This window comes from Thunnus thynnus, chromosome 3 (assembly GCF_963924715.1).
Source record: "Thunnus thynnus chromosome 3, fThuThy2.1, whole genome shotgun sequence".
NCBI lineage: Eukaryota > Metazoa > Chordata > Actinopteri > Scombriformes > Scombridae > Thunnus > Thunnus thynnus.
The window spans coordinates 11,659,390-11,679,217 of NC_089519.1; the positions used below are offsets into that span (position 1 = coordinate 11,659,390).

Sequence of the window (19,828 nt, forward strand, 5' to 3'; positions counted from 1 at the left end):
TAAAGCAAAAAGTAAAACTAAATATATATATTTTCAATAGGAGTATTTTAACACACCAGTAATTAAACACTCAAAAGAAGTGATACTTATTATGTTATTATGTTACATTATATTTCTGATGCTTATATTCTTTTATAGCGGTACATTTTTGAACACAACTTTTTAAAAAAACTTTTTTCAGTCATTATAGTGATGTAATAAAGTATTCTACATTTATAAATGTGTAGATATGTAAATGTACTCTATCACAGTAACTGCAAGTAAACATTAATTTATTTGTGCTATTCTTTGAACTGGTCACACGCTAAAGTTTCCATGGTGATATTTGTTAGAAGGTTGTTAAATGTTGCTGAAGGTAATTTCAGTGACTTTCACAACACACCACCCACCCGCTGAGAGAAACACAATCAGCATCAATCAACTTCAACACAATCTTTAGTTGAATTTGCAGGTGTAATCAAGACAGAAGTACAAAATCTATTCCAAGAACATAGCAACAGTTTCACACTAAGTCAGTCACATTATATTACATAAGTTCACAACTTCATAGGGATGAGTGCACCATTGAGTAGTTTTGGCGTTAGTACACTGAGAAGTAAGGAGTTATAAATCTCTACTGTGGGTTCTATTCCTTCGTTTGACAGCTGGTTTAAATAGCAGTTCTGACAAAAATTACACTCCCACGAGTAAATAAAAGATGAACAAAGCCTGATGTCTGACTATGTACCTACAAAAATACATGAAATATCTCACCATTACTATGAAGGCATCACAGCTTCCTGTCCTAACATGACTGTTGATTACTTTTGTCTATTTCTCTCTATTTATGAATCAAACCAACTAAAAAAAAGAAACTCAATGGCCAGTAAAACAAATAGGTGTGACAACTTCATAAAATGGATACAGTAAAACCTATGTGCCTTATTGGTTTGTATGACATCCGACCAGACCAGTTATAAATCTATGAAAGAATGTGAATTTGACTCAAACAAAACTGTTGTTGCATCATGAAAAAATAGTACCTCTAACACCTGCACTGTAAAACCTTTTAATACTTTTTGATGTCTCAGATTAACACAAAAAATACAATACTTTTAAGGCTTTTTAATGGCATGTGGACATGCTGATGTGAGTAGTTTCAAGACATGATCTGACCCTATAATATGTTTGCTGTACAAACTCTTCTACTAAACAGTTATTCTGTTTTTTTTAGCCACTTGAGCGGTGTGACAATAGGAAGGGCAATAACAGTTCTGTTGGATCAATTGCAATGAAATGTTGTACACACATTCATGGTCCCCACAGAACACTTAATGACAGTGATGACTCACTGACTATCCTCTAGCACCAGCAGGCTGACTTTTGTAGTCAGCCTCGCCTGTACTTTGAGTCTAATGCTAATTAGGAAATGTTAGCATGCTAACACACTAAAATAAGATGGTGAACATGGTAAACTACACTATACCTGCCAAGCATCACCATGTTAACATTGTGTGTAATTGTAATTGTGGACATGTTAGCATGCTAACATTAGTACACAAGTAGCCTCATGGAGCCGCTAGCGTGGCAGCAGAGTCTTGTTTATTGTTGAATTTAAGACATTTGAAGATAGTATACCATAATAGTCACCATAATATCCCTGAGGCCACTGTTAACTAAAATGTGTAACTTACTGGCATTGGCCATACATGACTGACCCTGGTACCTGTTTCAAATTGAACTACCCTAAAGAATAAACATACATTCATACAGTCATATTCATATTTAGCTTCTGCAAAAAGCACGTTTAACTCAACCCAAGAGATACATCAGGCAATAGACACATGTCTGAGCGTCTGATAATATCATGTGTTAGCTTCTTTTCTCTAATACATGTGCATAAGTTGAGGGGTTGAAGGTAAACAGAGACAAAAAAGGACAAATATAGCTATGGCTGTTTATGCTGTTCACATCCGGCAGAACCTTGCAGGCTCTCTAAAAGTGACTCCATCAAAACACACTTCGCCCTACGGGATAAACAGAGAAAATCAATTCCTCATTTCTTTTTCTGTTGCTTTCAGTTCTGTTTTTGCAGATAAGTGCATATTATTACAGAATATTTTTTTCTAATTGATGAAGTACAAAAAGCAGCTACAACGCCCTCAGTAACTATTGGCACATTTGGTAAAGCCACAAACTGTGCAGCAAAGGAAGAAAAACAAGTATTCTTGCTGTATCTGAGTTACAGTCTTGTTTTATCCAGTGTGTGATACCCTTTATGATGCCTCTTATTTTATAGCAATATAGTATTTCCAGTTGCTGTACTTTTTGTCTGGATCACTGTTGTGAAGTTGTACAGCGAATAACAGCCTTTTAAGCACAGCTTATGACAGAAAAATGTGTGTTCTGTTTAGTGTAGTATATAAGAATTACATGAGGGATAAAAAATCTGTAAAAATATGAACGGTTTCATGAATACAACAACTTCCAGCATTTCTCCGATTCTCCTGTATCTCTGTCATCTGTCCACCATCTCTCTCTCTTTCTCCTCCTTTTTGTCCTCTCTCACCCTCCCTCACGCTCTTCCCTTTCTCCTTCCCTCTTACGGTCGTCCTCCCGTCTGCGGCGGTGACCCTCAGCCCCTCTCCTCCTGGCACCGGGTGAGTCAGCTCCCTGGGCCCCTGCGTCCTGGCCCCCCTCCTCCCTGCCCTCTGCTCCGATCTCCTCCGCCACATGGTCTTCGTCCTCCATCTTCTCCTCCTCGTCCTCCTCACTTCTCTCAGAGTCTGACTCATCTGAGTTGTCCTCTTCTAGGTAGCGGTAGCCTTTGACCTGATACAAATCATGTGTTATATTGATAACTGAGGAGAGGAAGTGAGTCACTCTTAGGTCAAAATGTGTTTGCAGTTAATGAGATTTACTTTACTCCTGCACAGCTGAAGGATTTCTCCCACAGCATGCTGGTGTGGACAAATTGAAGACAAATTAGTGTTTGTAAGAGTTCAAATCTCACTCTCACACCTAATCTATAAGTTATTTATTAGTTCTGCGTGAGATAAGAGAGTTTTTTGGAGTGAATGAAGAATTTATATGCTGGATGCAAAAGCATTGTTTGCTTCAGAAAAGAAAAATAGAGAAAAAAATTGAGATTTCTGGTGTGCAGTGAGATTTGGTCTTCTGCAAAGTTGTGACTGTTGGGTTTAAATCAGTTGCTGTTTGGTGCATTTATAGTTTTAGCTTTGGTATAGGCAGAAGATTTCCTAAAAGCTAGAAATCAAATAACTTTGTACTAAGCCACAGCAAATATCAAAGACAGCAGTTTTACTTAAGATGTCAGGCAATGAATACACCAAGTTTAAACAGAGAAGGGATTGATCGATGAAAAGCACTAAAGTGGCGGACTGCATTCACACTCAAACCTATAAATACGCTGCTGGTGTGATCTCAGAAGTTAACCTCGACCATGAAAATTTCTGATTGGATGGCAGTAGGTCATTAAAAGAATATAACACAACACTTCAAATGTAGTTGTGCTTCTGGTCACCAGTTTGAACCACCGCTGCTATTTTACCAAACCACAGTTAGATGGCTATTTGAACTCAGCTTCTCTTTTTGCCTCTACTAAACAGCTACAATATAACTGTGATATTACATTCTCAAGTGTCACGATATAAGAAAAATAATGGACTTACTTCCATCATCTCATATATTTTTGAATGAATGAGTGAATAAATGAATATTTAATATTAAAGTGTACTTTATCCAAAGCTGTCCAGCCCACATCGGCCAGCAGACACTACTTACATTATCTACAGTGGTGTATTGCTTACTTAATGTGGCTTTGCTATACCACAGTAAATATAATCTTAGTGTTTATGCTTTGATGGCACAAAGACTTTTTAACTTCACCTCACATGAGAACACCAGTGGCTGTTAAAATACCCACATTTTGTATATCACACCGTGCATGAGATCATTATATGTGGCTGCTCATTCATTCCAGTGAATGCTACTCAACCAGAATATATTTAAAAAAGATTTTACTTGAAATTAGCAAAGAAATGCTTAATGCTGAAAGTGAAAAAATTATGATACAAATGAGCATTTATGGACTGGTCCTGATTGTTTTCTTTCTTTTTTCCACATCACATGGACAGCAGTATTTGGTGAAAATGGGGGATGATATTATCCAACTCACTCTGCAGTAACATGAGTGCCATTTTACCATAGTTGTCCTCAATAGAAGCTGAACTCCTCGTTGGAATTTGTTAAATAACTTGGCCTGTGAAGGCAGTTATTCGTGGCACACTGTGACTGGTTACCTTGTGCCTTGGCCGAGGGATCCGAGGCCGTCTGGGAATCACATTTCTTGCGAGGCGACGCTCCATCACCCAATAGCAGTAGCAGGCCAGGAGTAAAGTGGCCAACAGGATGGAGAGTTTGGCCTGAGTGAGAGGGGATAAAAAATGGATGATGTAAGGAAAAAATAGGCACTCGAGATACAAACACACACACTAAACGCTCTCTTAACACACACACAGTCACATACCCTCATAGGCAGGTTGGACCAGAGGTAGACTATGAAGATGGCGATGGCCTGCCACCAGTGATAGATAGTGTAGACGAAGTCCAGACGTTCTTTTTCTTCAGCATACAGCATACTAAGCAGGGCTGACACACACACAGAGGCGTTTATGCCGACACACGTCATGTGTTAACAGAGTCAATGTACAGTACATGCAGACATCATAATCACAGCTGCTACTTACTGCTGACGCCCGTCTTGTTCAGGGCGGTGCCGAGTCCCCACAGCACAGTGATCACCAGCAAAGGGCCCAGATACTCTTGATCTTTAGGAGTTGGACTCAACGCCATGAGAGTAATCAGCAGCACAAAGTGCACAGCAGCGCCCCCCACCAGACACAGCCAGCGTGGGAGGCGTAGGAGGCACAAGGAGAGGGAGGAGAAGACGGAGCAGGAGAGGCCATAGACGACAATGAGGAGCCACAGACTTTTTAGCCCCAACACACATACGCCATAGGACTGTAAAGAGAGGGAAATAAAGAAAGAAATGACATATTTTCTGTCTTTATTACTATAACCTGCCTGCACCTTTATGCCTCCAGCTTGCTTTTCAAACAAGGCAAGGACACATTTATCACATATTACGGGTTAGGGTTTTGATTAAAGACACGTCTGTACAAACTACCTTCTAAACAAATAAAACAAAAACTAAACATTGCAAGTAAAAGCTACTCTACTATTAGTACAACCAACTCTATTGACAGCGTACCAGGGAGAATCCAGTGATGGCAAACAGCACTTCAAATCCGCTGTAGATGAAGAAGGGGCAGAGCAGTTGCAGGCGGTAGTCTCTCAGGTGTTTGAAAGGCAGCTGGAAGATGTTTCCCCAGCCGATACTGCGGAGGTCGATCTCTTCTGTCGGGCGGTAAGCGGCACCGCACAACACAAGGAACTGTGTGATAGTAGTACACAGTATTTCATTTCATTTGAATTATTTTGAATGATAGCTATCATTTGTACATGCTGTTTTGTAAATCAGCCCAGTGCGGGGCAAAATAACTGATTGCAACCTACAGTGCGACACTGAAAACAAAATAGGGTTTTGCACAGCGCTGAATAACAAAGAAATTCTCAAACAATTTTATAGCCCTCTAAGATCACTGAGAGCAGTATTAGCTTTACAACTACATCTAGAAAGCAAAGCAGTGCAAGCAACTAACTACATATTAAAAGCAGTTAAGCTATTAAACTACAAACTAAGACTTATGTTTAAAATCTTTTTTACAATGTAACTCCTCCCTAATGTAAAACTGATTGCTCTTTTTTGTTGTATAGTGGGAACAATTTATATATGTTCCTATCTTTAAATAAAAAAATAGATGTATGGTGGGATTTACGAGGTGAAAATTACCGTTTTAGCAGAGTATTAGTATCTTAACACAGCTTAGTGTGTATTCAGTTTTCTTAGCAGCGATATTATATTTTTGTTTTTGTTTGTACTTCTTCTTCTCCAAAGTAGAGCAATACAGAACAGACACAAGACAATCAAGATTATTACAAAACAAACGACACATAATAAACCACCTAAACTCACTGAATTCTCGGGAGTCAGATGTGTGTGTATGTGTGTGTGTCTGTGTGTGTGTGGGGGTGTGTGTGTGTGGGTATGAGTCAGGAGTCAGGGAGTTGAGATCTTACGATGATCATGGAGAGGAAGGCGAAGCCCATGAGGACGCTCTCCACCTGGATGAGCAGCATGGAGCGTGGCAGGTTAGTCAGCACAGTGGTGTTGAAGCCGGGGATCACTCCACTGATTACTGCACCTGGCAGAGGAAGAGGAAGGCTCAGACATTAGAAACAAGGTGATGGGAAGCAACCAGCATGTTTCAGTAGCGCAGGGTCTTCATCAAGTCACAACTGATGCATCTGCTTGAATATTTAACACATGAGACTGTATCTCTACTATTTAGGACAGAATAAAACATTAAACAAAGAATTAACAGAATGACTTAAATCTACATTAAAAAGCTAAAAGGAAAACTAACAACTAACAGCAGCAGCTTTAAAAGAAAACAAGGATGTGTGTGTGATCATAGTATTGTATTGTGTAGCTGTGGTGTGTGAACCTTTCTACTGTTCCGTTTCCTCCTATTGTTGTTTACAGTAAAATGGAAGCTTTCTTGTCAAGAGTGGGATCCTTTCCCAAATTAAGCATGCCACAAAAAACATTTCAGCTTTAGCAGAAGTGTTGCAATTCACTTGTTTCATACTGTAGCAGCTTTGGGAGGCAACTTTGGTTTCCTTTAGCACCCTGCTGCTTTTAAAAGCATAGTGGTTAGTGGACAACATGTATTAGCACATGTACTTCCACTTCATGCAAACCTTTGACACTGGTTTTCTGAGAAACTATGAGTCTACAAAAAAGAGGACATGAGCTTTGCAAGAGTTTTTGTTTGACAAAAATCAATTCAAGATATTAAATTTTAAACTACAAATTTTGAAATGAAAACAGAAAATTTGATTGAATATTAAATCAAGTATTTAAAGTTGCATTAATTTATTTGGCCTCTTGGGTGCAGCATAAAGATATAAAGTTGATCTGGTATATGTGTTAGCAAACAGTCGTTATGTAAGTTCCATATTTTCTCCTTTTAGCTTTGTTTTGGTCTTCACCATCTACTGAGAAAAAATATCTTGCTATTAAGCTGCTAACTGCTACACTAGGCTCTCCAGCCAGTCGCTACCTTTGTCTGTCTGCCATTTAGGGTTGGGCAGGTGGTGTACATTACGTTCATTAAAGCTTTTTTACTGAAACTGCTGCAGCTGAAAACAAGGTGATAAGAGCATAGTTTGTGGATTTTCCAAAATACTGAGTGATAAGATGCTAAAAGACTCAGTAGAGCTGCAGATACACAGTTAACAATTCTCAGCAGGTTCGTCACTATGAGATACCTCTTTTACATTTCACATAGTAATTTGGTCCTTTGATTATGTAAAAATTTTGATTGGTGCAGCTTTAAGTTTAAATTTAGTAGAGTCTAGAATCATAAAACTTTTTTCGGCAGTCAATGATGATGATGTCATGGGACAGAGAGTGCTTATTAGTCTGTCTTCAATGGAGGTGAAGTGATGTGTGTCTTTACCACAGTGTTTGACTTTGCAGAGAATGTGTTTGTTTTCATGCAGGTAGCCGTTGAGGACGAGACGCATGGGGAACTCGGCGAAGACAAAACTCAGCTGATGAGGAAGAGAGAGAAGACCGAGGCTCGTCTATTTGTTTCTGCAGATGTAATGCTTTTTTCTGAAGTTTAACACAGTCCTCACATTTGTTCAGTACAAAACATGAAATGAATTATAGCATGAGTGAACAAACACTGGTGAGGACTCACATGGAAGATGATGTTGAAGACTGACTGGAAGACGATGATGTATTTGTGGCACGCTCCTTTAGGAAGCTTCTTCTGCTCCTGCACATGTTCTTCCTTGTAGTTAACGTACTCGTAGTACTGCTGCGCCATCCTGCATGTGTTGTGTTTGTGTGACAAGAGAAATCCAAAAACAGATACATTTACTTAAAAAAACATAGTTATTATGACCCATCAGGTGTGCATTTGTATATTCAGAGTTCACACAACAACTTGACTGACCTCTGCCTCCGTGTATGAGGTGTATATACACACTTGTCGAACCAGCCACATCAAATTTTTCTAAAGCTCCCTTGATAATTTCACACACTGAAAACTAAGCTTTAGTCTTTAAATGTTGAATAGTAGGGGTTTAACGATTCCAGAAAATCATTGTTTGATTAGATTTGAAAGCATGGAGCTTGGGAATGTGCCTTAAATTGACATTTTCTGTTTTTTTATTCACTCAACCATACTTGAGACGTTGTAATGAAAAAAATTAATTTTTCCTGAGAGAATTGTTTCTCAGCAACATGATTCACAAAAAAGCAAAACGATGTTTTACAAAATAAAACAAACATTGCAAGCGGTGACAAAAAAGATCTCAGCTTGACACTGTTTCATTTGTCACATCAGGAGCCTCATATTGACTGAAACAATACAAGGTATTGTTACACCTCTTCTGTTAACAGACTCACTTGACAACACTCCCTCAGAGCTGCTAATGATTCTTCTTAGAGTCTCATCGTAATTGTTTGACACAACAAGTGAACACACTCACAAGCAGTGACAGCATACAAGCAAGTGTAATCTGTGCTCCATCAGAGGAGATGATGAATACATCACAGACTGAAGTGCATGTTTATTTTTAACTGGTTTTAACAAATGTCCTGAAAAGGCAACAATGGCTCGGCTAATGACCAGTGGCTCCTAAACTGTCTAATTTAATCATGTCAGCATTTTCATCTGATTTTATCTTATCACAGATATATCAGTATCAGCCCAGAAGTAACAAGAAAATAATCATTTATAATTTAGAAATGATGTCATAGTTCAAGGCTGGATTATCAATTATTCAAAGTGAAAAATAGCCCCGGGCCCCAGAACTCCAGGGGCCACAAAAGCTCCAGGCTTACTGGGTGTCGACAGGTTGATCCTACTTTATTACGTAATCTTGTGACCCTGAGTTGAGGAGGATTTTAAGACCTGATTTGTTTCAGTTTTGTCCTTACATTTTGCATATTCCTTAGTTAATTTTCATTTAATCAAATTACTGCACATTATACCTGACAGGCACCAGACAGCATGCCAGCATAGAAAAACTGTGGGATTGTGGGAGGAACAGGGGGTTGATGTATTATTATATTGTCTATTAAAAAAGAATGTCAGCTGGGGCGACCTTGGGACTGAGGGGACCTTGGGAAAATGCCCCCCAAAAAATAATAATATCACCTGATACATTATTATCAATTTTTTATTTGTAACTGGTTTTTTTTGTAACTCTCTGCGTCAAAAATCCAGTCGATCATGTGACCAAAGAAGGCAGTGATTGATCTTATGCGGATAATAAGTGAGACTAAACACAGAGGAGACAGAACTTTCCTTTACCGGTTAGTTGGCAAGTAGGTGAGTGTGTAGTCCTTCAACATTCAATGTCATAGTCACCTTCATTCAAATATATTACATATTCTAGCTGCAAGGAAATGCCCTCATGTTCTCTTTAGCTACTGATGGCACACTCTAAGGTTGGAAGTTTCTCATTCAAGTTACATGTTAATAACACAAGATAGCACTAAATTGGAAGCATGGAATGTCACCCAGATAACACTACTGAATATGCATGAATTACCTACACTCGACAAAGCACACCAAAGTATTATTACTCCATTTGGTTTCATACATAATGTTATAGAAACAATTATGCCAGCAAATAGTTAGTTTAGGAAATATTTAGTTTGCAGATAAATAAGTGCAAATGCCACAATAACATTTATGTTTAATCTTTCTTGGCAATGTGGATTAATTGCAAAACACAGCAACTAAACAGGTTTCTTCACAGACAGAACGTAACAGTATGGTGATGCTAGTATGGTGATATAATTACTCGTGAAACACAAAGGCAGGTAAACATGCACGCACTTTTGTTGATTCACACACACAGATAATCCAAATGGGAATTTACTGCTAATTAAATTGGTAAATTTAGCTGCTACAACTGTTTCCTGCTCTTTTCTCTTCACCTTCTGGGTTTTTCTTCACCTACTGGTTAACTGCAGGGCTAACCGGCACTAATTGGTGTGGCCACTCAATGAGCAAATGGGGGGAGGGGGGTGACACAGCCATACACATCACACAATCACACAAGTCCACTCTCCACTCAGGAGTCTCTTAGACAGGATGTATTTGGGTTTGAACCTCTGTTCGTTGAGTCCTATGGTGTGATTGTTATGTCACTGGTTTACTCTTTTTTTAAAGCTTTGATGCTTTGATGCTGGGTTATGTTTAGGTTAGAGATGGTTAACTGTAGGCACAAAGTGATCTTACATACAGTCAGTCAGGTTTCATGTAAGGTGAGAAACAGTTAAGTTAGTGAAGGTTAAGTTTAGGTATAATGTTGGTGTGTTGAAGGTAAGAGCAACAATCTGAGGAGTCACTTCAATGGTCGACCTTCATCACGTTCAATGTGCTGTGACGTAAACTTCGGCCTCTTATGAAGCATCTTCTCCTCCCCCATCCCTCCACCTCCTGTTTCTTACCTGGTGATGTAACTTCCTAAGGATGCCCACAGCGGCACAATGGCCACACCGATAGCGACGGCTGATGGAACCAAGGTGTAGTAACGCTCCCAGTAATTGGTTGAGACAAACAGTGCGTAGATTCCTGAAGCCAGGAACATCATCCACTTAGTACCTAGAAACCTGAAGGCAATGTATAAAAAGTATGTACTATATGCAGAGCAAGTACATCCAGATAAAAAGAACAACAAGATTTTATTATTGTGTGTGTGTGTCTACCTGATGAGTACAGGGGTGTACAGCAGGCCTATGATGGGCGTGACATTGATGCCCATCAGCATCTTACGGTCAATGTCCTCCAGGCCAAGGTTGCTGTACTTCACCTCACGGTAGGTCATATCATAATGAAGGATAAGCTGCATCTGCAGTAGGCCTGCAGCACACACACACACACACACATACACACAACTTAAAATAAAAATAAGAACATATCAGAGCCCCTGCGACTCTGCCTGTGTGTGTTTCAATGTCTTTGCTCACATCAAACGCAAACACAGTCCGACTCACCCATGTACACACTGTATACGATCATGGCTCCAATACTGGCTGCAAGAACATTCTTGATGACTCCCAACCTCTTCCTTCTGTAGTACTTCCTCTCCTCCTCCTCCTCATTGTACTCGGCCCCTGGGGCCAGAAACTCCTCCATCTGATGAAAAAAGCAAAAAAACAAGTTATGAAACTGTTTGATAAGAGCAAAGGTGGTGGAATTTTATCACACCCATGGAGGAGTGTGTTAACTTTCACACAAAACTTGCGAATCACAGAGACTGGAGTTATGAGTTTTTTAAGAGAGCAGCAGTGAGCTCACCTGGCCATGCATATTGTCATCTTGCCCCACATCCAGCAGTTCATTCAGGTCTCCATTAGGAGGCGCTACAAGGTGATCAGCCTCTCCGAGGAGCTCTTCTTGCTCTGTTGCCTCCATCTGGTGACCAAAAGGAGCAGTACACTGTATTAACAGATGGTTAACTGCACCTTCTGCAATGATCTAAACCAATCAATCCTGTAATATCTTGTTCCTATATTATTACTCCTACAGTGTACCTGTAGGGACCACATGTCTGTGCACGATGTTCAACAAAAAGGCTTTAAATGTTGTCAAATGTTGTATACTCAGAACATTACCTTTAAATGATTTTAAAAGGTTTCACAAACCACAAAAAATATGATGAATTCAGGATAAAATCTAAGGCTGGAAAAATGTGTATAATTAACCTTTAAAGTTATGAACTTTTAACTTTATGACACAGAGCAAACAACATATGCACAAAGGCTCCAAAATACATAATATACAACTACATAATCTCCCCCGACCCCCCTGTTTTTTTGTTTGTTTGTTCAGTTTTTTTGGTTATTTTAATTAATTTTTACTATCTGTGTAATCATGTAACTTATTTATGTAAATGTTTATGTATTTAATACTGGAAAAATGTAAACGAAAGCTGCTGCAAACCCAATTAAGCAAACTAACATTTGAAATTGTGAAATTGTATTGCTGAAAATTATATATCAAAATAAAATATACCTTTAAAAAACTTATGAACTTTTTATTATGATTAGGATTCATGTCTATTTCCTTTGGTGTGTAAGAGCCACGTGTCTTATCTTTTTTTCTTGATTTCACATCCTTTTTTCTTATAGCGTCATACACTTTACTGAGTTCATTTTTCTATGTTTATTTTATGCTGTTTGTCCTGTTTTACAGACTGTAAAACACTTTTATTTGAAAAAAAAAATCATAAATTTGGCTATAAATTATTATACAGTATTATGTGGTAGTACTAGTAGTAGTATAATAGTAGTAGTGTGTCCTCTGTTAAATGTATTGGGTATCTGGATTTATCATAATTTATCACATTCAGATAGAAGCTCATATGTAATCTAGTTATCTGGTGGAGGAAATTGAATTATTTAGTTTCTAGCTAGCTATAGCTTTCCATGCTAACATGAAGTTTATAGAGCTCTATCTAGGGTCCAGAGCCTTTTCCCTTCATTGTAACTCGATAACTATAACCCACATTATTATATATATTTATATTTAAAAAAGAAAAGTTAAACATATTCTGATAAATGTTAGCAGTAATTACAACATTGTTTTCTTCTCTGTAGACTACACGGCTCTATAAACACATCTCCGATATTAAGCTTAAATGAACATTTTCTCAAAAAAGTTATTTATTAAACATTAATGTTTCCATACAAAGCAAAGTCATTTTCCACTCTGCGTGTTGCCTTTGCCCACAGCCTGACCCTTCAAAAGTCCCTTTAATATTCCTGTAAAGTTACGACTTAATGTTAGTATGCATGGGTTAGAAGTGCGTATGTGCTACTATTATTTGACGATATTACTGCAACCAATATAGTGACTCTCACTGTGACATCCATCTACAATAACAATTTATGATTCTGTTTGTGTCAATGCCTGCCACATATTTCAGGTTCATCTAATTCATGAGTATTAAATACTATCATAGAGCCTTTTTTTACAATTTAACACCACCTGGAAGATCACTCACCATGCCCCACGCAGACAGCAGAGTGAAGTTAGTCCACCTGAGGCTCAGAAACACAGAGCAGTCTGCAGATCAGTTCCCCTTTACACGACACAAGCTGGTGGTATTTATAAAAGTTTCACCAGGGAAACGAAAGTCAGTTGTCTTCACTTCCTCACCCCGATCTGTGTTTGTCTTAAAGGTACAGACACATATTTATAAAACCCCGCCTCCACTCTGCCTGTAGGACAGACAATTTTACCTGAATCCTGCAGACCGGCGCCCCACAGACCCCAGAGCTGGACTTAATCTCATATCACACAGGTGCGTTACTCTATCTTCCTTTGACTTTATCAGTTTGTTCCTAATGACTTCATATCATTGTTTTCTGTTTGTTTTAATTAGTGCTTTTTAAAAATACTACTGTATTGTGGTCCTGGGTGTCTCCAGTGAAAATTCTGCAGTTTTAATAGATGGAACTATTTATTGAGTTCATGTTTGCCATGGGTCCTAATTTAAAGTATCACACACTATCAGGAGGGGTAGCAGTCATTTTGAAGGCTCTGTGGAAAGATTGTACTTGGGATAAAAGCTGTAATTGGTATTAGAGAAAAGTATATATTTTTGTTTTACACAATATGTAAATGAACTGTAACTTTCCTAAAATAACATTAATAATAATAATAATAATGTTTTGAGAAGAAATAAGTTAACACTTTGCTATGATGGTTGTTTCTTATAGTAGTTTATTCCTGTGGTCCCCAGTCAGTATTCCTTGTATGTTAAATATGTTGGTAGGATGAGGGTTAAATATGAAAGTGTGTGTGACAGACTTAAATATCTGTGAAACATCACTGATAACAATCATACTGTTGAGATAAATGAGGACATTGTTTTATTAGAGCAATTAATAACAACGAAACACTGTGCAGCTTCTCCAATATGCAGTTGAAGAGCTGCATCACTGACACAGTGGTTAACACATGAGAAAAAAAAGAAGACATATCAAAGTCAAAAAGAAAAACATGGTCCACTGGCGTACAGCACAACACAGTCTACACAAGCAGGACACATGAACAAAGTTCAGTCCATCCTTAACACATGTAACTAGAATGACCTGGCTGCTGGTCTGTATCTGTGTTGTTGTGAAAGAGAGTAAACTACGCAGTGTCTTGTATAAAAAGACATTCTGGCTCAAACTGTACTGCCATACATAACTGATTCAGTGCATGTCCTGATCCATGTATCTGATTTACTGTATTTCAAGGTTTTGTACTTTTACAAGTTGTCTGCATAACAGACAACTTGTAATTGTTAACAATGTATCTCTACCTGAATATGATGATGTGCTGCAACCTTAAGAGGCCTCCGTCACCCTCTTTCAAATAAGTCACCCGAGTTTAAAGAGTGACCTAAGACTACATGTAAATCATTATTTGTGTTTGTTTTAACCTGCAGCAAATACTAGATAATTGGTACCACAAAGCCTAAAAAGTATATGTGAGTTTCTGCGGTAGAAGCAGCAGAAAACAAGCACAAAGTATGACTTTCAAATAATATTACATGTCCCAGGTCTTTCTCCCTTCCAGTCAGTTTTTAGGTGACTTGTACAGGACCAGCCCGAGCTGAATTTGTAAAAAAACAAACAAACAAATCGGACAGATCCAGAGAGGCTGCTGAACCGCTGTGAGCAGTTTCAGGACGTCTTCACGTTGCAACTCCGCCAGGTGCTCCGGTGCTTCCTCTGTATCATCCTCTACTGAAGCAGAGGAGGCAGTTTCTCTCAGTGGACCCTCATGAGCTTTAACTTGACTTTATAAATTTTATTTACCCACCCTCTTATTAAAAACACCAATCTCTCATTTAGAGAAACCAGCTATGCTAACCCCGCCCCATAACTTTGTAATAACTCCCCACAACTTTCTACTTCTCGCTCCCGTCATCAGCGTCTCTATCCACTCCCGACAGCAGCCTTCCTCATCATTTCCTCGTCCTGGACGGACAGCTCTGTCAGCTTGCGTCCCAGCCTCTCGTGAAGGTCCAGGTATTTGGCCACGCAGCGGTCCAGGCACACCGACTCGCCCTTCGTCAGCTCGGCCTCCTTGTAATGTGGCGGCACACACTTCCTGTGGCAGGCATTGGTCATCCTGGGAGGAAAGGAAACCATGAGTCTGTCAGAGTGGCAAACGTTATGTAGAGCTGGGAGATGTTACAATTTATTTCATTCATTTTGAGATCAAAATGATGATGTGAAACCACTTCTACTGCACTATTTCATCATGCATGCAAAAATAAGTATCCAAGCATAAATTGGTGTGACTTATAAATTCTCTGTGTCCCCACCAGTTGATGTGAGTTTATTTGATATTACTATTTTTTTTAATGGGGACAATACTCATTGATGAATACTAGAGCAACGATTATTCGATTAGTTGCCAACTATGAAATTAATCTCCAACTATTTTGATAATTGATGAATGATTTAGAGTCATTTTTTAAGAAAAAAAAAATCCAAATTCTCTGACTGCAGAGACAAAGACACTCTCCAAAACAAGGCATTTGAGGACGTTACATTGGGATCTGTGAAACACTGACACATCATTTTTCACCATTTTTTGACATCTTATGGAACAAACAACTAATCGAGAAAATAATCGTCAGATTAATCGATGATGAAAATAATTAGCTGCAGCCCTAATGAAGACCAAATCATTATCAATCATGTATATGACTGAAATTAGCAATGACTGTCTACAACTGCCAAAGACAGCCTCATAAATATTGTGTTGTAGCACCGGTCATTCCTCAAACTATACTGCACATGGTAGAAATAGAAGAAATATTAATTTTGTCAATAAAGAGCAGCAGACATAACAGAAAAAACACAGGTGTAATTCATAACAACAATAACAGCTCTAATCAATTAAGATACGTCAGTAAGCTCTGCTACTACTGTTATTAGAAAGACGAATTTGTCGAGTCAAGAAGTGTCAAATAACGAAGGTTCATTAAAAATGACACAGTTCCTTATTCAGTATGTTCTGTGTGATCTGCTCCGACAGATATGAGAGCAACTTTGAGCTGAAATGGGGAAGAAAGATTCGGCAAGTTTTACCTCCGTCATTACTGCAGAACTGACAGAATGACTGGTAGGAACAAGCTGCTGCCCTCAACCAGTGAACTAAACACATACAGCAGATATTATTCATTATATACTGGAACAGGCCTTTTTCACAGTGGACTTTTTGACATGTTGTGGCAGGAAAAACAGATGTAAATAATATAATTAGTTATAGCTGCATTCCACTTTCTGTTTTGGGGCTCAAGTATTGTGCATGCTGGCTCTCTGTTAAAGCTTAAACCCAGCCATGTTAATGTTATTAATGACGAGTGGGATTTTTCTGCTATGACACATCAAATCATGTGTCAATGGATATGACCTCACCATAAGCTTAAGTTACTCTACTGTGCAGTCCTGCTTTCACATCCACAATATCTGCAGTCTTCATTGGTCAGTTTTCCTGACCACAGATTCATCCTAAACTCATACTGAATGTTGTAGCCACCTTGTCCTCAAACCCCCCTCTCTTCAGTCTTGGTCTCATTTCCTTAAAACCAGTTGGTAATAAGGATGCAAAGAAAATGGCTTGAGTAGTTGCATCAAGATTCAACTCTTCAGTGGTGGATTTACCTTTTTACTACAGTTGCAACATCAAAATTATAATATAATGGAACACTGGAAAAGCAGAAATTCCCTTTAAAAAACTAACTGAATGATTTTTGTCTCTCTCTTAAAAAGGACAGGTTCACACAGGCTTTGCTTGCTGTAATCATTCCTCCTGTTCATTCTGGCTATTAAAAGATCTCCTTCAAATGCACTTTATGTGTAAGTGATGGGAGCCAAAATCCACAGTGTGTCCACACAGTCATTTTGTGCAAAAATTCATTTAAAAGTTGATCTGAAGCTTGTATGAGGCTTCAGCAGTCTGAGTTAGTCATATCAAGTGGATATCTGCCATGTTTACAGTCCTTTTTGCATCAAATTCCCTCTTTGTGTTTCCCTGTTGAGCTGCAGTGGAAGTATAGTAACAAAAAGAGGAACTTTAGCACTAAAAAGACTGTAACGTTGAAAGGTATCTACTTGATTTGACTCATTTCTGAATAGAAGGAGGACTGTGGACTTTGTCCCTCATCACTTACATTGGAAGTACATTATGAAGGGATCTCTTAGGGTTCAGTATGAACAGGAGGAATAATTACGACAAGAAAAACCTGTTTCAATGTTCATTTGGGCTCCTGAGAGTTGTTTAAGACAGACTTGATAACAGTGTTATAAAAGGTATAAACCTTTGATATTTCTCTATAAGACCTCCTGTATTGTATAATGTATGGTTGAATGATCACATGAATGGTGTTAAAGCTATGTATACAAGCATACAGCACAATGCCGCACACAACTTACATGTAAGACATTTCAAGATCTTTCTTCAGCTGGAAGAAAATACAAAATACTTTCCTGTTTAATCAGCTTTTCCTATTAATCAATAATTGTCTAAAATATGTTAGTGGTTTTGGGACCTGTATCAACATGATCCAACATATTTTGAATATTTGATTATGTGGAAAATGACTTTGTTAGATACAAGTTTACATAGTATGTGAACATTTTCATATTAATTTTGAATGAATTAAAAATACTTTCCCTTCAAGGTTCCACCTGCTGTGGAGAAACTGCAAGAACACAGATGTGTTAAACTTTGAGGTCAAGATATATTTAAGGGTTCAAGCCAAAAGGGCTGATACCTTGTTGTTTTTGTTCTGGTTTATCATTATCATTATTATTATTATTATTATTATTATTATTATTATTATTATTATCATCATTATTATTATTATTTTAATTCATTCATTTTTTCTTCAGAAATGTTTTTGCAAATTCCTGTAAGATGATAAATGAGAGAGACAAGAGATTTTGCCCGTTGATTGGAAGTTGTGTGCAAGTGCTGCCCAACAAATATGAAACTCCCTTCAGCCTGATGGTGGCGCTATAACAACGATCTTCATGTTTTGGCCTATTTATAACTTTTGAATCGAAAGGGTCACAAACAAAATTCTTTTTTCCTGGATTCTGTGGCTCCAGATGAATCCATCCATGTAGGCCGAGATAGATTTTTCACCATTTTGAATTTTTTGAAAAACACATTTTTAACATCTCCTCCTAAACTGCTGTGATTGCTACCAAATTTTCTGTGGATCATTATCAGACCAAACTGATCAGAAGTTGCAAATTTGACTTAAACTTTAACTTAAAGGACAGTTTGTCCAAACATCACCAAACTTAGTGGATATTTTTAATTAAACTGTTGAAGCTTTCAACCTCTAACGGTCTGTGTTGGCTTGAACCACAGAATCACATCTTGCAGCTTTATTTCACCACGTTGTCCCCAATCTTCATTTCAAGACAATGTGTGTGTAAGATAAAATTACTGAATTTTAGAGAAAAGTTATTTTTAAATACTACAACTACTAATACTACTACTACTACTACTACTAATAATAATAATAATAATATTGAACATGTCCTGATATTTCTGTAAACCAGAAATGTTTGGTTTAGGCTGTTGATGACATCTATCAATAACTCAAAGATGTCACTTTGGCTTTTGGCCTGGGATAGAGAATGTTCTTACTTAGACATTTTACAGATGAATAATGAATTAAATTATAAGTTGAACCTCCAAAAACAATGTTCAGAGTACTTTTCCAACAGCAAAGCTAAGAGGTCGTGATTTAATTCAACCCATTAAGGTCATGTGATACTGTCATTTAACAGACTAACAGACTAATACCTCTCCTTCAACATGACTAACTGCTGCCTGCTCCTGGTGGTTTGTACAGTTAATATAAGCTTTATGTATAGAGCCAATCAGTGTAGGTGACTGAGTATCAGTGAAATACTGTAAGTCTTGGCTAACATTTAGATTACCATATGTCACCGACACGTTTACCACGGACACATCTATACATGAAGGCCATGCTACTGTGACAGTGGATGACAGAGACAGCATGAATAAGAGGCAGCTAGCTCGGTGATTAGCGTGTTTTGGCTTTACCGGTTGTACATGTCAGCCATCATCTCCACCTCCAGCTCCGCCGCCAGCTGCTGCGCCTTCATGGGATCCATGTCTGCGTTTCAGCGCTGCTCACACCCGGCTTTCAACCACAAACACGCCGTGCTGGGGACCCTCTCCTGCAGACTGCACAAGAAGCCTACCTGCAGCTTCTTCTGTAACCTTCAAATCTGCAAGAAAACACGTGTCTACCGTTTCCTCCGACACTTCCGATGTCAATAAAGTTGGATTCAAACGGAGGACAGAGACAGTGCGCCCTCTAGTGGTTTTTTCTGTTTTAAGCACTTGGCACATTTCTGCTAGTGTTTGCCCCGCTGTTGGCCAACAAAGCCACAATAATTAAGAAATCTACCCTCAATCCAAATACCTTTCAGCTTCTTGAAATACCCGTTTAACACGTTTGTTCTGTGAATAACTGGAAGTCTTGTTATCTGCATTCTGGTATGAGGTCAGGCGATAAGAGACATCCAGCTGAAACCTTCACAATCAAAAACACATGC

The 19,828-nt window shown here is 38.3% G+C and overlaps 2 protein-coding genes across 2 annotated transcripts; both read right to left on the bottom strand.

Moving 5' to 3' along the window:
• Positions 1-255: 255 nt before the first annotated feature.
• unc93b1 (unc-93 homolog B1, TLR signaling regulator) lies at positions 256-13,362 on the bottom strand. The gene is made up of 13 exons (XM_067584174.1): positions 13,222-13,362; positions 11,514-11,630; positions 11,210-11,351; positions 10,922-11,075; positions 10,664-10,825; positions 7,893-8,022; positions 7,647-7,740; positions 6,202-6,326; positions 5,273-5,455; positions 4,749-5,022; positions 4,529-4,650; positions 4,302-4,424; positions 256-2,811 (listed from the first exon to the last, which is right to left on the bottom strand). The coding sequence occupies exons 1-13, from the start codon at positions 13,222-13,224 to the stop codon at positions 2,545-2,547; spliced, it is 1,896 nt and encodes a 631-aa protein (XP_067440275.1). The 5' UTR covers positions 13,225-13,362; the 3' UTR covers positions 256-2,544.
• Positions 13,363-14,069: 707 nt separating this feature from the next.
• On the bottom strand, positions 14,070-19,538 carry timm10 (translocase of inner mitochondrial membrane 10 homolog (yeast)). Its single transcript, XM_067584193.1, has 2 exons — positions 19,311-19,538; positions 14,070-15,344 (listed from the first exon to the last, which is right to left on the bottom strand). The coding sequence occupies exons 1-2, from the start codon at positions 19,379-19,381 to the stop codon at positions 15,149-15,151; spliced, it is 267 nt and encodes an 88-aa protein (XP_067440294.1). The 5' UTR covers positions 19,382-19,538; the 3' UTR covers positions 14,070-15,148.
• Between the last annotated feature and the right edge of the window lie 290 nt (positions 19,539-19,828).

Coding starts and splice junctions, on each gene's coding strand:
- unc93b1 (XM_067584174.1), bottom strand. Junction 5,023..5,272: donor CCATCACTGGATTCTCCCTG/GTACGCTGTCAA, acceptor CTCTCTTTACAG/TCCTATGGCGTATGTGTGTT. Junction 2,812..4,301: donor TCCCTCGGCCAAGGCACAAG/GTAACCAGTCAC, acceptor GATTTGTATCAG/GTCAAAGGCTACCGCTACCT.
- timm10 (XM_067584193.1), bottom strand. CDS start 19,381: ATGGATCCCATGAAGGCGCAGCAGCTGGCGGCGGAGCTGGAGGTGGAG. Junction 15,345..19,310: donor ATGGCTGACATGTACAACCG/GTAAAGCCAAAA, acceptor CTTTCCTCCCAG/GATGACCAATGCCTGCCACA.